Source organism: Cryptotermes secundus, unplaced genomic scaffold (assembly GCF_002891405.2).
Source record: "Cryptotermes secundus unplaced genomic scaffold, Csec_1.0 scaffold99, whole genome shotgun sequence".
Taxonomy (NCBI): domain Eukaryota; kingdom Metazoa; phylum Arthropoda; class Insecta; order Blattodea; family Kalotermitidae; genus Cryptotermes; species Cryptotermes secundus.
This window is the reverse complement of record NW_019725842.1, coordinates 910,557-926,659: the sequence shown is the minus strand read 5'-3', so window position 1 is coordinate 926,659 and position 16,103 is coordinate 910,557. Positions and strand designations below refer to the sequence as shown.

The following is a 16,103-nucleotide window of genomic DNA, read 5'->3' as shown; positions in this document are numbered from 1 at the left end:
CCCCACCAGTTAGACAGCATCCATTATGAAAAACAAGCTTTTCACACACCAGATAAAAAATAATAGTATAACACATATATCTGCAAAACAGCATGACAATACTTACAACACCAAGCCCTCTTTCTTTACTTTGGTGGGACTAAGAAAAGTCACTAAAAACCTCAGCCAGAACAGCTGCTATGTGTGTCAGAAATACAACATGAAACCTTCCAAATATGAAGAGGTGCAAACTACTACTGAACCATGATGTTCAGTATGTTTTAGAGTGAAGGCTAACACATTCACATGGTAGATTTGTAGAAACAAAGGACAGAGATACCAACATGGACTGCTCCACCAGTTAGACAGCATCAATTATGAAAAACAAGCTTTTCACACACCAGATAAAAAATAACAATATAACACATATATTTCCAAAACAACATAACAATAATTACAACACCAAGCCCTCTTTCATATAACAGAACTGCTGTATTGCAAAACAAACATAAACAACTATATATCATATAATAATACACAAAGTGTCCAGGAAGGAAAGAAATTTGAGACAAGCATTCTGGTACTATTTTGTCAATTATAATGGATGAACTGACATATGAGTATGTCAAAATTATATAAAATATCTTTTATAAAACTTAAGTAACCATACAAACTTTGTTGTTTATCAATATAAAACATTCATAAATTGTTGATAACCTAACTTCCAAATGGAATTTCACATTTTACTAACGATCAGTACAAACATACAAACATACTTTAATGGCTAAGATTCAATGATCCTTTTAAAATTATGTAGTTCATTTCAGATCTCTAACTGAAATACAGGCAAAATTACAAACAAAACATATCAGTGAATTATACAGAGTATTATTAATGTGTGTAACTATTGGCTTATCTAAAGAAATTAACTGGATATTACTGAACGAACTCTTCTACATCACAATGACATTTCAATCAATATGTCACTGAAACAAAAACAGAATCACTTCTGCAATTCAAATAGTCTCACAGTTCCTTTAAATATTTCATTTTTTTAATTTTATTTAACAAAGAACTGGGCTAGCATTAATCTTCACAGGATGCAGAATGTTATCACAAACATCTGACCTTGTTTCCTTATCTTCTATTTCAGTGTGTCATTACAGATGAAGTTAAATACAGACCCAATGCAGCACCCAAAATATATCTTCCATTTCTTTATAGTTTACAAGTGTATATAGTGTTACACCATATTTCTTAAGATCATATGGACTTTTATTTCTGTTGAATCTGCAATCTGAGCAGGATTCCCTTCTATCTGGCCAATAAATGGTACATTTTGAAGCTTGTATCTAAGCTGGTGTCAGGCGGGCCAGAGGATCAATAAGGCTGATTATAGCTGCCACTGATGACACAACACCAAGGAGGCCAACAGCCCCAGGGCTAAGTCGCATATAGCCTAATGCAGTCAATGGAATCATCACATCACAGCCATTCTTTACTGTGTCAACAACCACATCCTTATGTTCTTCGACAAATGTAACTGCTCGCAAATTGAGTGGTACTGTCTTATGAGAAAACCCATCTGCCAAACATGTACGATGTAGACTCTCGCCTGGTGGAATGCCCAATCGACGGCCTTCTCGTTCAAGGATGCACCATATTTCATACACATCACGAACCAGATTCATTGTGATTGAGCATAGCCAGTATTTGTTGGCTACTTTAACCCACTTCTCACTATTAACATTTATCAACCCAATTCGACCAATCCATAGAATATGGTCTGCCAAAAGGAAAAGCGCATTGGCTATCTTAGATAAAGTACATGTTATCCGCACAGTCACATCTGGATAGTGAATTGATGAAAATGCACCATACAACATGTCCAGGAACCTACCCAGACGCAACACTGGAAAAGGCACAAAGAAAGTAACCTTGAAATTTACATTCACAAAACATCACTCACGATGAAATGAGTTGAAAAGGTACAAATATAATGTATGATATTACAAGAGATCAATGAAAGGTTAATGCATTTCGTAGGATACAAGGAAGATGCAGTTTGCTAGAGCACATGTCAGAAAGCACAATGATAACATAAGATAGCTACAGATATTTTATCTACCTTGTGAACTTTCTCAAAATGGCACTGCTGATGGAAGACTGCAAATCAGTAAGACAGGTGGATATAACATAAATATATCAAAGAAGCACATTTCATATATTCCTACAGTTCCATTTAGTACTCTTGGATATTTACACCATATGGGTATCAGGAGCACTGCAAACATTTTGGAGATGCATGCTCTCTGCATGTATCTCTCAAAACATCAATTCTGTTTAGTGTTTGGCATTCATCTTGAAAACAATATATAAAATGTATTAAGTGCACAAAGTGTCTTATTAAGGCCTTTAAATCTTGCCTGAAACAATTATAATCTTGTTAATATTCACTAGAATACATATGAAGGAGAATTTGATAATCCATATGTACAAGAGTCCATGTACAGAAAGGTTACTTGAGAATCTGAAGCCAATCATTTGGTCAGTCAGGTGGAAGAGAGAGACAGGCTCTTCACATCAACAGTGATCTTGTATGTTCAGGGCTACAGTGAACTGACAATCTGACAGGCCACACATCACCAACAAAACCTACCCATACCACAGCAGATGCCAGAAATTGTCCCTGCTGTTACAAAAACACACTCCCTGTACCTGTATAAAGTGTTCACATTCATGCACTGAAGTTCCATTTTGGAAACAGAGCAAACCTTAAACTTGAAACTTCAAACCCCAGTCTCATATGCAAGGTGTTTAAGGATTTATGATCAAAATGTTCCAGTCTATCACCAATTTCATCCAGCAACGATCCTGTCTAAATGTATTTATGACTGTACAAATAGTTTTCTCTTTCTCATATACTGTATATTGTACATATGCTGACATGTCAAGAAAATTCAGTATCAAGATTCAGAGGAATTTACATGCTTTTCAGCCCCCCCCCAAAAAAAAAGTATAAGTGGTTTTGGAATGCCATCTGTCTGTGTGTATGTATTGACATGCGCCTAGCTACTGTCCAGTTACTCTAAATATCCCAGCTCCAAAAACAGGGGCCCTTCAGAAGGGCCACAAAGTATAAAACAGCGATTTTTTCTAATATGGCTCAGATTTTGATTAAGTTTCAGTAATTTATGAAAATCATTACTTCTACTGTATCTTAGCATTCTAGTGTGTGTGAACTGTATGTTCTGTCAACATGATTCATGGTGACCATATCACTAAAAGAAACTGCATAGGTAGCATCTTCAGGAATATATTGGTATGTACAGTAGGGGACCAATTGTGAAATATCAATGTTTTGGAAACCAGTTATACTGGTCCAAAAACTTCATTGCTGCTTTGTATAAAGCAACCAACAACAGTCTACTCAGTAACAATCAATTATGTTTCCAAGATAACACAGTCAAGGTCACTCATATATGAGAAAGTATAAGGAGTATTTCTGCATCAGTTCTTTCTATTTAAGTAGTAACATCTTGAAATTATTTTTTATTTGGTTCATCCTGGTCCATCACACTAGCAACATTATAAAAGGTTAATCAATTCTGTCCAGTCTGACTGATAAAATGTTTTTTTCTTTCCTTCCTTGACATTTTTCAGTCTGAGAGACCATCTTCAGAAGGATATATCAATACAGGCAAAAACTACTATTACAATGTGTTTGGTCAATATCAATACATATACATACAATATCATCAAATTGACATGAATATGAAATCTGATCCTTTAACAATTACAGTGATGTGCATGAATACATTAATATATTTATAAATTCACACTCAACTTCCTTCAAAGAGAGGCAATATAAATGACATGAACCAAAATGGTTCTAAAAAATTATAACAAAATATTTTTTAAACACACCTGTAAATAGACTAATTGTAATAATTTATAGTTTCTGCCTGTATTGATATATCCTTCTGAAGATGGTCTCTTAAGACCAAAACATGTCAAGGATGAAAGATTAAAAAGGGAAAAAAGAAAAAAAAATTATCAGTCACACTAGATGGAGTTAATTAACCTTTTATAATCTTGAAATTTTGCTGGAATTTTTTACTTCTCACATGAATACTTGGAATGACCATTCTAATGCATAACTTTCACATGCCAATCAACAGAAGATATACTGTTGACTGATTAATGTTTAATACAGTAGCAGGAGCTTGGCATTACAACCAACTGGCCCATGGCTCACTTCACAGTAACTGTTACAAAATTTACTGGGGCAATACCAATATGCATAGGTTATTGGTCTGCCAACTACACCAATGTGCATATCCTATAAGCATTCCTCTTCGCATATTATAATATTGTAGCATCCTGCTGCACATCATTTAGCATCAAAAATCACTGGTTCCAGCGTCTCTCATGCAACACATCTTTCTACAAAACAAGTTATTCAATTTAAAAGTTTTGCACACCATATAACTTATATAAATTTTTAAAAGTTTTTCACTATATGGTTCAACCGATATGATCATCATCAAGTGTTTAAAATTATGTGGGGCAATCCAAAAGTTTCCGAAATTTGAATTTTGCACCCGAATGGTTATGAGTACATCGAAATACCGCTAGTTGTCTCCTCACACATCCTTCTTGAATCAGTGTGGCAAGCGGCGTCGAGTTGAGTGGTTGGGTTTATTGTTGGTGAACGTATTTCCATTGTTGTGTTTCCGTGAGTTTACGGTTTTGCGATGGCTGACCTGAGAGAGCAGCGTGTCTGTATAAAGTTTTGTTTCAAACTTGGGAAAACCGCTGCAGAAACGCACCAAATGTTGAAGCAAGCTTTTGGTGAAAACAGTTTAGGCCAGACACAAACTTACAACTGGTATAAGCGTTTTAAAAATGGCCAAACATTGACTGATGACGACGATCGTTTGGGATGGCTGTCAACTGGCACCACACCACAAAATGTCGCGAGAGTTAGGGATCTGATTCTGCAAGATCGTAGACTGACCATCCAAGACCTCTGCAACACCTTGGGAATAAGTTATGGTACATGTCAACGAATTTTGTCAGAGGAACTGAACATGAGGAGGATTGCGGCGAAGTTTGTGCCACGACTGCTGCAAAATGAACAGAAGCAGCATCGCTTGGAAGTCTGCAGGGAACTTCAGCAACAGCTTCAAGAGGATCCAAACTTTCTTTCGAAGGTTGTCACTGGTGACAAAAGTTGGGTTTATGGCTACGACCCTGAAAGCAAGCAGCAATCGTCGCAATGGAAGAGCCCTTCTTCACCTCAGCCAAAAAAAGCTCGACAAGTCAAGAGCAACATTAAGTCCATGTTGATCTGTTTTTTGATATTGACGGGATTGTTCATAAGGAGTTCGTCCCTCCTGATCAGACAGTCAATAAAGAGTTCTATCGCGATGTTCTAAGGCGTTTGAGGGAGGACATGAGGAGAAAACGTCCAGAGAAGTGGTGCACGAACAACTGGGTACTCCACCATGACAACGCACAACCACATAAGGCTTACATTGTGCAGGAATTTTTGGCTAAAAACAAGATGACAGTTGTTCCCCACCCACCGTACTCGCCAGACTTAGCTCTTCCCCAAGATGAAAATCAAGTTGAAGGGGCGAAGCTTTGATACAGTTGAGGAAATTCAAGCGGAAACGCAGACGGTACTAAACACCCTAACAAAGAAAGACTTCCAGGATGCATTTGAAAAGTGGCAGAAACGCTGGTATCGGTGTATGCGCTCCCAAGTGGACTACTTTGAAGGTGATGGTACAGAATAAGATCTGGGTAAGATGTAATAGTTTTTATTAATATATTTTGGGAACTTTTGGATTGCACCACGTATAATCAAGAAAACTGTTGTGTTTCTGTTATCATGGCTTCTGTAGTTAATTTTTTAACTCTCTGACTGGCACAGGCACATTTTTGCGCCTGGACGATGCCAGCCATTGCCTGGCATTGACATGTTTTAGCACTTTGATACACTCTTCCCTTCTTTGCTGTCTTGGCACTCATCAACCAGACATAATTATGACAGTTTTTGTGCATGGTTGTAAAGAACCCTTGTTGACTGTGTGGGTGTCTATATTGCTGTCAGAACCCTCCGAGAAGGAAAAGGTCAGAAAATAGTTNACTGTCAGAACCCTCCGAGTAGGAAAATGTCAGAAAATATTTCACATTCATTCAGTTTCACCATGGCTTCTCGCAGCAAGTGTCTGAGTGTTCCTACAGACCAGCTGGAAAGTGTTGTGAACGAGATTTGTGCTGATGATGAAAGTGGTGATGAAATAATGATTCCTGAATCAGATGAAGTTGATAGTGACAATAATACAGTGATAGACAATGATCCACAAGACAGTAATCATGAACATTTAGCCACCACGAGTGCGGTGCCTGACACATCCATCTCGTGGATGTACGGAGACACTGTACCAACAGTAGTTCCATTTACTAGTAGTTCTGGGATCAAAACTGATATAACACATAAAATGCACCCCTTTTCATTGATTAAAATTTTTCTGGATGACGACTTAGTAAATCACATCACAACTGAAACCAATCGCTATGCTTACCAGCACTTCAACACACGAGTTAGCTCCTCACTCTCGAGAACACAATTACAAATATGTCACACCAGATGAAATGTGGACATACGTAGGAATTGTGTTCATGACAGGAATCGACAAACGCCCAGAAATTGAAGAATACTGGTCCACTAGGCCCCTATTTCACACTCCATGGTATGGACAAAAGATGTCTTTGCGGTGGTTCCAACAGATCTCAAAATTTCATTTTGCAGACAACGATGCACAACCAGCTGACTGTGAAGATCGCCTGCATAAAGTTAGGCCAATTATAGACTCATTAGTGGGGAAATTTAGAAACATATATAACCCTGAAAAGGAAATTGCAATAGATGAGGGAATGATCGCTTGGCAAGGATGTCTTATCTTCCAAGGATATATGCCTGACAAACCTGATAAGTACGGTATAAAGGCTTATCTTGTTTGTGAATCGACAAGTGGATATATTTGGAATTTTTAAATTTATTGCGGAAAATCAAGACCTATAAAGGAATTAGTTGTTGATCTGTTTGGGCCACAGTTTCTAGATAAAGGGTATCATCTCTACCAGGATAACTATTACAATAGTGTAGAATTGTGTGAGATGTTATTACAGAGAAATACCTATGTGTGTGGTACCTTCAGAATGGACAGAGGAGCTCCTAAAGAACTAAAGGATGACGTAAAAATTTTGAAAAAAGGGAAATCTGCGTTTTCTAGGAACGGGCAGGTTCTCATACAGGTGTGGAGAGATAAAAGAGACGTCAAACTTATTTCCACTCTTCACACAGCAAAAATCGTGGAATCTGCAAAAAAGAATCGCAAAGGAGAAAGAATATGCAGACCCGAGGTAATTGGGGACTACAATAAATATAAGAGAGGGGTTGACAGGGCCGATCAATTGCTGCATTATTATCCTTGTTCACGCAAAACTGTAAAGTGGACAAAGAAACTGGTGTTTTTCTTGTTGCAAATGGCAGCGTTGAATAGTTTCACACAACAAACGAAAAATACAAGAGAAAATACAAATTCAAAAATTTTATATTGGACTGTGTAGAAAAAATGACAGAACCAAACAAACAGTGTGGAGAGGATGAAGAGTCAAGAAATGAAGTGGATGACAAATCTACTGCTTCAGGCTTGAGTGCAGTCACGCCTCTGCCCGCAACCTTGAAAAGACCACCAGTGAAGGACCCAGCAAATCGTCTAGAGGGTGGCCTGAAAATACAGAAAATGGTCCATGTTCCTCCCAGTAACAAGAAGAAGAATGGTGCCATGAGAAAGTGTCACATGTGTGCTAAGCCAAAGATCAGAAAAGAAACAAGGTGGTGTGGCTCTCTGCAAACTTTCATGTTTCAATGTTTATCACACGAAGAAAAACTATTAAAAAGGTATGAAAAGACATCTTTTGCATAAAATACTGTCTTTTTATTAGTTCCTGAAAATTTCGTTTCTAAAAACCAATTTTTGTTGAAGTTATTTAAAAAAAAGTAAACGCATGCATTTTAGTGACTTAAAGGGTCTGCCAGGACAGGGGTGGTATTTAAATACCGCACCAGTCAAAGAGTTAATGTATGGGCAGACAGGCCAAACATTTCATACTAGACATAAAGGAAACATACAGGCAATCAGGAATAATAACGGTAACTCAGGATATTCAAATCAGGTATTATATACAGGACATGCATACAGGAGCATAACTGACACAACGAAAGTCACAAAAATAGAGATAAAAGGAAAACACCTAAACACACTAGAGAAATATCATATATATAAAATGAGTAAAAACAGACTGCAAATGACACATACATTAATGTCTTTTACTCATCCTTACAGCAGCCGTCCTAAAGATACCAGCCTCCGGATAACATGCAGCTGCCAGCAGAGTTCCTAAGATGTATGCCATGACTATTATGAGGTATGAGATCCTTTTCTCATGGATACAGGCTCTTCGGTGACTGGGATGGGAACACACTTTGGGAGTTATGAATCACAGGATCACCAGACGATAACACCATGTATTTCTAGCGTTTAGTTAAATGATGAGTACAGAGACTACTGGTACGTTATGCTAATCCTCCTCTAAGCTTGCACCTTGCCGATTACACTACTGTTGTTATTATTACTTTGACTCCCACCAAAGAACTCAAATCTCACTGCCCACTCACTACTCACTATCCACATCTCCAACTGCAACTCACTTGTCCCTCCTCTATATCTGACTGCCTAACTTTTTCCCGACTCCAACTCTAATTAGCCTCTTTCTCTTGCCCCAGCCGAGACTTCTTTCACAACATCTATGTAGCTCCCAGTTACAAGTCCCTACGTGGTCATTAATTGAAAAAGGAAATGAACGAGGGCCATACTGGAAGCCTGTCCCGCATTTGGTTTGACAAGATGTTTATCGTAAACCTTCTTTTCAGGTTTCAAGGTACAAGTGCAAGTAATTTATGACCCCTCCGGGCAGGTTTTGCTCAGCACCAAATCACAGACTGATTCCCCAAAATACCTCCCTAGCATGATGGAAGATAACACTTAAAGTAAACTGATGATGTTAGCGGCCTCCATGGTTTAGAGGTAACGTTCCAACCTCATGACTCGTGGTACGCGGGTTCAAATACCCGGCGGAGGTCGTCGAATTTTTAAGGGCGGAAAAATTCAGGGAACAAGTCCTCCGGGAAGGACTTTAAGCTGTGTGTCCCGTGTCGTAACTTTACGGCACGTAAAAGAACCTCATATCCCCAAAGGGGATCACTGAGCCAAATTCCACGACGTTTCCCGCCCAACAATAGTCTCTAAGGCCTCTGATAGATGGGGGAAGCATTATAGACACCGCTAAGCAAGTGGCCGAACTCGCTTGCTCGGCGGGACTGATGGTATGCACCATTTATCGGTAGGGTAAAGAGACTAGTAGAATATCATAGAGGAAGCACAATAGATCAAACTGGTCGTGGTGCATGGGGAAATCCCACCCTCTCTAAATAACTAACTAACTAATTAAACTGATGATGTTAATGACAATGATGGTGCCATTGAGAGGATACCAGACTCAAGTGAAGCCTATGATCCTATCTCCATGACCAGCCTTGTTGCCATAAGCCCAAGGAGGATTGTATCGAATGACAATTAGATGGTCAAGGGACAGCCCTGCAAGTATGCCTTTCATTCTCGTGGGACAATAAGTGGGCTGTCATTTCCACAGTTAAACAGGAAGTACTGTTACAGTCTACAATGATGTCTATAACCCGATATTTGAAGTATTACAAGAATTAAACACCAGACAGAGACACATACTCATTATAAAACATAGAATCAATCCAGATTAGTAAGCATGCATAAAAAAGATACACAGCACAACACAACAGGAAAAATAATCCATTACTTGAAGTATATAAACAAGTAATCCTACGATACATTAACACACATCACATATACAAATTCTAATAGGAGATATTTATGCATGTAACAGATATACATTCACATAGAGGGGCCCATACATTAAAAAATTAATAACCAAAGCCACAATAACAGAAGCATATCAGTTTCCTCAGCTATAATTTTAAACACCTGATACTCACCATATTGGTCAAAATATGTAGTGAAAAAGTTTTAAAAGTTATATGATGTGCAAAACTTTCAGAGTGAGTAACTTTTAATACGCTTTATTGGAAGACATACTGCATGTGAAACAGTGGAATCAGTGACATGTGATTCCTCTTCACCCCCATTCATGCTACATGTCAGTGTCCATCTCATCCTCCTTGAATTGATAATTCTAATTATACTCAGTGTACAGTACAAGTTATGATGCCCCTCATTATGCAGTTTTCTCCAACCTTAATGTCAGAGACCAAGTTTCACACCCATATAGAACCACATGCAAATTACAGTTGTGTACATTCTAACTTTCACAATTTAAGACTATCAGAAACTTACACTTCCTAAACGAACTAAAGGTGTATTCCAGGCTCTTCAGTTGATCTATAGACTGCCTGCTGAGCTGCTTCTGCTGCATGTAATGCCATGCTGCCTTGCTTGCATACTGCAGCAATCTAAAATAACAATATATATAATTTAAGCACCAACATGCATAAGTTTGTATGTTCTATTATTAAAATACAGTATACATTTATATGCCATCAAATTCTCAAGTTCTTACATAATTAATTTGCTGCACTAGCTAAAAAGTTTCTTGCTCTACTGCTACTTCTTTACATTTACAACATCTATGGAGCAGAATCCTTCTTGAGAAGCAAACACTCAGCTGAATAAGAAATTATTCGCTTTTGTATGGAATTGGAAGTCCATTTCTTTGATACTAAGGTTTCTTACGTCTCTTAACCAATCAAGAAATCTGTCAAAAGTTTGGCTGTACATGTCATAACAGTGTATGCTAAAGACACGCAAATATATATCATCATGCTGTAATTTTGTTCCAAATATATTTACGTCACAAAAACTACATGTAACATGACCAGTAACTTTTGTCAGATACCCATCAAATATTCATCCATTCATTCATTCATTTATTCACATTCCATAAAATACTTACAAGGTTGAAAAAACCAATAGATATGGAAATTGTCCAGAAATACAAACTCATCTTACTTAGAAATCAAGCAGTTGTCAAAATAACAAGTTAATAGTATACAAGATTTAAATCACACATAAAAATTTATCCTGAAAATAATACGTAAGACATTGACAATTTTAAGATAAAAAATTCGGTCCAAATATTATTTACCAATCATGCTTATACAATACGACAGTTATTTAAAAACCAGTTTATGATATAAGAGAAGTGTGAAAGTTGAATAAAGTTAGTTGTATTACAGTAACCAATTTACAATATTTACTGTTCAGTGAACAGTGAAAACAGCACAACAGCCACGAGCAAACCCTGGAAGATATAAAGAACCTCCACATCAAGATAGGCAGGTGGCACAATATCTGCTCCATACAAGAGGGACGATGGGAGGATGAACACGAGCCTGCATGGTTTATGAATTTTAATTATTGACAACGCAAAATTTTTAATTAGCATCAAGAAATTTTAAATAATTTTTAAAAACTTTACATTCCCAGGAAACTGCTGTGTTTGTGAAATGTTCTATTTTGTGTACTATGCATTGTAACATATAATCGTACGTACTTTACATCTAAACAACTTATGTGAAGGTGGTTTCCTATTTGTAGTGATGTTTGCCCTCTGAAGATGGTCCGCAGAGACCGAAACATGTAAGGGTGTTAAGTTTTTCATGTAGTAATAAACTTACAGGTCACATTGGATGGAGTGATTTATATTTGTAATCTACACACTTTACAGATCACTTCAGCATACCCTAAGTCTCAGTCTGTCATGGTCTTCAGTGGTCAATGCTTGCTAACAGCTAACAACAGTGGAGTTTCTACAGCTTCTGCCCTCATGTCCTTACCAGCTAACAAGTCAAAGTTATATTGCAACCAACAGTCACTAGGCCAGTCTGTTTAGGTGTCAAGCAACCACCTGGGACAAAAAACCAAATTGTTATTATTGTCACAGTTTCGGGTTTGTTGACGTGGAGCGCCCTCTCTGACCAAAGGATGGATGTCATTATAATTGCTGCTGGCCCAAGCCAGGGCAGTCATTACCAGGTTCTGGTCCCGTGGGTCTCATGACCATATTTTGCTGTATCGGATTCGTGACTCCCCCAACCTGTAGGACCAAGTCCCCGTATTTACATACCCCCAAGAACAGGGCAGCCTAGTTATACCCTCAGGCACTGGGTTCCCTTTTCGTCGCCTCCTACGACTCGCAGAGTTACGATGGAGGTATTCGAACCCGCCTCCTTTGGTTTTAACATATTTTGAAAAAAAAAAAAAAAGTGTAATCATAAAATTTAACTAATCTCATAACATCAATTGTGCCGAGTACGTATGAGGAACCTACTTTAAACTGTGTACATAATCCTCTAATACACCCAAATACCAAATTTCCATGCATGTTAAACATCTCATTCCATCGAGCCGCCGTTCCTAAAAAGCAAAATCTGAATCGACAACTGTACTCACCGCACAATCTTATCTCTTCCAGCAGTCTGACTGTTCAGTTTTACTATTACATCCATCATCGTAACAGAAAAAAGACATAACAAAATAATACAAGTATTTGTAATTAAAATATCCAGGATTGAAATTATTCCGTAGGAGTCCTACAAGACAACGAATCTAGACATCATAGTCCTCATTATGTTACCACATACAGCAAACGCCATTTTCAACAGTAACCACCTCAACCACAGCAACATCTACCATTGCTTGAAACGTCCACAAAATTAATTACTTTGTCATTCGCACGGATTACTAAATATTTGCAGAGTTCCGCGCCTGCCACTCACAAGTCAAAAGTACAGTTCGCAGCTGACCTCTAGTGGTGGGTAACGCAAAAAAGAGACGCGGATTACTAGCAATGCACTTCCATATCCGTCCCTTACCTGAACCAATCACAACACGATGCCTATATACGCTATTGGGGGAAAAGTGCTCGGAATGAGAAGTCATACAGCCAGTTCCAAAAGGCCAGTCGGTAAGAAGATTAATTACTATTCCACTTCCCCTCCCCCTCCAAGCTGAACATAATGAATAATTCTTCCTTTATTTCCAGTTATATTAAAGCAACTTTCGTAACTGTCTCAATGGCTATGTGCTAACTGCCACACTGTCGTATTCCATTCGTTATTAATGAAACACGTTTTACCTTTACACGACCATACTCAGATTATCTAATATCGTTGGCTGCTTCGCTGTATCGGTAATCCAATAAATTTAAAAAACAATCTCCGCAGCTTTATTTCGCAAACGAACTATTCCGACCGAACGACTGCCGCTTGTCGGCGAAGTTAGTGTCAACTTTAGCTGATAGAACGGCCGTTAATTTCGGTTTTCTAAACCAGAGCCGCCATTTCCTTGAAATAGCTCAATTATCCTCACTAGGCTCAGTGGATTACGTTTGAGGACCACTATTTATCAGCGCCGGGAATCGAACTCGGGACCTCTGGATCTGTAGCCAGGAACTCTGATCACTAGACCACAGAGGCGGTCTCCAGTACATTTCAAGGAAATTAAAAGTACAATGTTAAAAATAAATTAAAATTTGTCTGAAATTTGAGGTGAAAAGCAGCCTGTCTTCACCAATTCTTCAGACAATGCATTGGACGGTGCCACTTGTATCTCTCTGATTCGCATTGCTCACTTGGTGACATAGGGTTTTCCCATGAACAGCCACAGTGATCTAAACAAAATTTGAGCACTATAAAACATAACACTGGATCTTCCACCTTACTTACTTACTTACTTATGGAGCTGAGCCCTTCTTGAAGAGAAGCCAAATCTGCAGCTACGCAGGAATTTCAGAATTTTATGGAACCTGAAGGTTCATTACTGTGTTCACAAGAGCCCTCCACTGGTCCCTATCCTTAGCCAGATCAATCCAATCCATCCCATCCTATCTATGATCCATTTTAATACTATCCACCCACCTACACCGTGGTCTTCCCAGTGGTCTCTTTCCTTCTGGCTTCCCCACCAATATCCTATATGCGTTCCTCTTCTCCCCATTTGTGCTACATGCCCTGCCCACCTCATTCATCTTCCTTCACTTGATCATTCTAATTACACTTTGAGAAGAGTACAAGTTATGTAGTCATTATGCAGTTTTCTCCAACCTCCTGTCACTTCATCCTTCTTCGGTACAAATATTCTCCTCAACACCCTGTTCTCAAACACCCTCAGTCTATGTTCCGCCCTTAATGTCAGAGACCAAGTTTCACACCCATACAGAACCACATGCAAAATTATAGTTTTGTATATTCTAATTTTTATATTTTTGGACAGCAGACGAGAAGACAAAAGGTTCTAGACTGAATGATAGCAAGCATTACCCGAGTTCAATCTCCTCTTAATTTCTACTTCAATCAAGTTTTCATATGTTATCGTTCCCAAATACCTGAACTGTGCCACATTTTCAAAACATATGTTTCCTATCTTTATGTCATGATTTTGCCCTGCATTTTGGTGATGAGACAGCAATATATACTTAGTTTTCTCTGTGTTTACTTCTAGCCCAACCTCCTTACTTGCGTCAATTAAAGTTTGTGTTTTTTTCTCTATCATATCTATATTATCACCCAGTAGATTCACATCATCAGCATAGATCAACAGCTGATGTATCCCGTTTTATTTCAGTCCCACCTGATTTTCCTGGACCTTCCTAATGGCATATTCTACAGCCAAGCTGAAAAGGAGTGGAAAAAAAATCTCCTTGTCTTAGACCATTCTGGCTAGGAAATTTATCAGACAACTGTTTACCTACATAGACTTCACTATACGTTTCCTTTAAACACATTTTAATCAGATTAACTAGTTTCATGAGTATCCCAAACTCTTTCAGAACATTGTACAATACTTCCCTCCTAACTGAATCATAGGCTTTCTTGAAATCTACAAATAGCTGATGTACTGTCTCACTGTACTCCAATTTTTTCTCCGATATCTGACGAATGCAAAAGATCTGATCTGTAGTTGATCTGTTACATGGAAACCTACACTGATGATCTCCAATAATTTCATTTATGTATAGACTTAACCTTGAGAGAAGAACATTGGATAAAATTTTGTATGAAGTTGATAGCAGTGATATCCCCTGATAATTACTACAGTCAGTTTAACACCCTTCTTGTGAACTGGCACAATAAGACTCCTTCCACTGATCAGGCAATTTTTCCTTAAGCCAAATAGAAGTAATTAGCTTATGGATCTTACAACGTAATATTTCACCTCCTGCTTGAATAAGTTCTGCCAGAATTTTATCACTACCTGGCAATTTATACCTTTTCAATTCTGCAATAGCACTTTCAACCTCAGAAGGGCTGGGATCAGGTATTAATGGGTCAGCCGTATGCATTTCTATGTGCCTAACATCACTGACCCTATGTACATTCAGTAACTGAGAGAAGTAGTTCTTCCACCTATTCAAAATGTTGTGGGAATCTTCAAGCTGATCACATTCTCATCCTTCATTAAGTTATTTCTAAGATGGGTGGTAGGATTACTTACTGGACACTGACACCTAAAGGCAACTTTTCAAACAGGGATTTGTGAAAGGTGCCTACAAGAAGATGAATCAGACACACATCTTATGTGATTGTGAGGCTATAGCATACCTAGGATATCGCCACCTGGGTCAATTCTTCGTGGAAACAAGTGACTTTCATGACGCCCACATAAATAAAGTCCTGCATTTCATTCGAAGTGTAGAACTAATAAAGGGTTAATCCAAAGGGGAAGCACAATAGTTCAATGAAGGTGGCATTGCAAGGGCCAGTTTTTATGGCTCATACTCATACTCATTTCTTCCACCACTGCCCTGAGTGAACCTGCCCTATACATACTTCTAACAATAGTGGCCTCTGTAGTCTAGAGGTAAAATTCCCACCTCATGACTCGTAGTACGCGGGTTCAAATACCCGGCGGAGGTCGTCGAATTTTTAAGGGTGGAAA

General features: G+C 38.3%; 2 protein-coding genes across 2 annotated transcripts; one reads left to right on the top strand and one right to left on the bottom strand.

Moving 5' to 3' along the window:
• Positions 1–384: 384 nt before the first annotated feature.
• Positions 385–12,927, bottom strand: LOC111863619 (peroxisomal membrane protein 11B). The gene is made up of 3 exons (XM_023850107.2): positions 12,618–12,927; positions 10,503–10,618; positions 385–1,891 (listed from the first exon to the last, which is right to left on the bottom strand). Exons 1-3 carry the CDS (start codon positions 12,674–12,676, stop codon positions 1,332–1,334), a joined length of 735 nt encoding a protein of 244 aa, XP_023705875.1. The 5' UTR covers positions 12,677–12,927; the 3' UTR covers positions 385–1,331.
• On the top strand, positions 7,628–11,468 carry LOC117282245. The gene is made up of 3 exons (XM_033751136.1): positions 7,628–7,957; positions 8,403–8,484; positions 11,430–11,468. The coding sequence occupies exons 1-2, from the start codon at positions 7,629–7,631 to the stop codon at positions 8,458–8,460; spliced, it is 387 nt and encodes a 128-aa protein (XP_033607027.1). The 5' UTR covers position 7,628; the 3' UTR covers positions 8,461–8,484; positions 11,430–11,468.
• Positions 12,928–16,103: the final 3,176 nt, after the last annotated feature.

Excerpts from the sequence above, each read along its gene's own strand:
- LOC117282245 (XM_033751136.1), top strand. The coding sequence starts at position 7,629 with ATGACAGAACCAAACAAACAGTGTGGAGAGGATGAAGAGTCAAGAAAT. Across the intron at positions 7,958-8,402 it reads GAAGAAAAACTATTAAAAAG|CAGCCGTCCTAAAGATACCA; the intron begins GTATGAAAAGAC and ends TCATCCTTACAG.
- LOC111863619 (XM_023850107.2), bottom strand. The coding sequence starts at position 12,676 with ATGATGGATGTAATAGTAAAACTGAACAGTCAGACTGCTGGAAGAGAT. Across the intron at positions 10,619-12,617 it reads GGAAGAGATAAGATTGTGCG|ATTGCTGCAGTATGCAAGCA; the intron begins GTGAGTACAGTT and ends TTGTTATTTTAG. Across the intron at positions 1,892-10,502 it reads CTTTAGTTCGTTTAGGAAGT|TGTTGCGTCTGGGTAGGTTC; the intron begins GTAAGTTTCTGA and ends TGCCTTTTCCAG.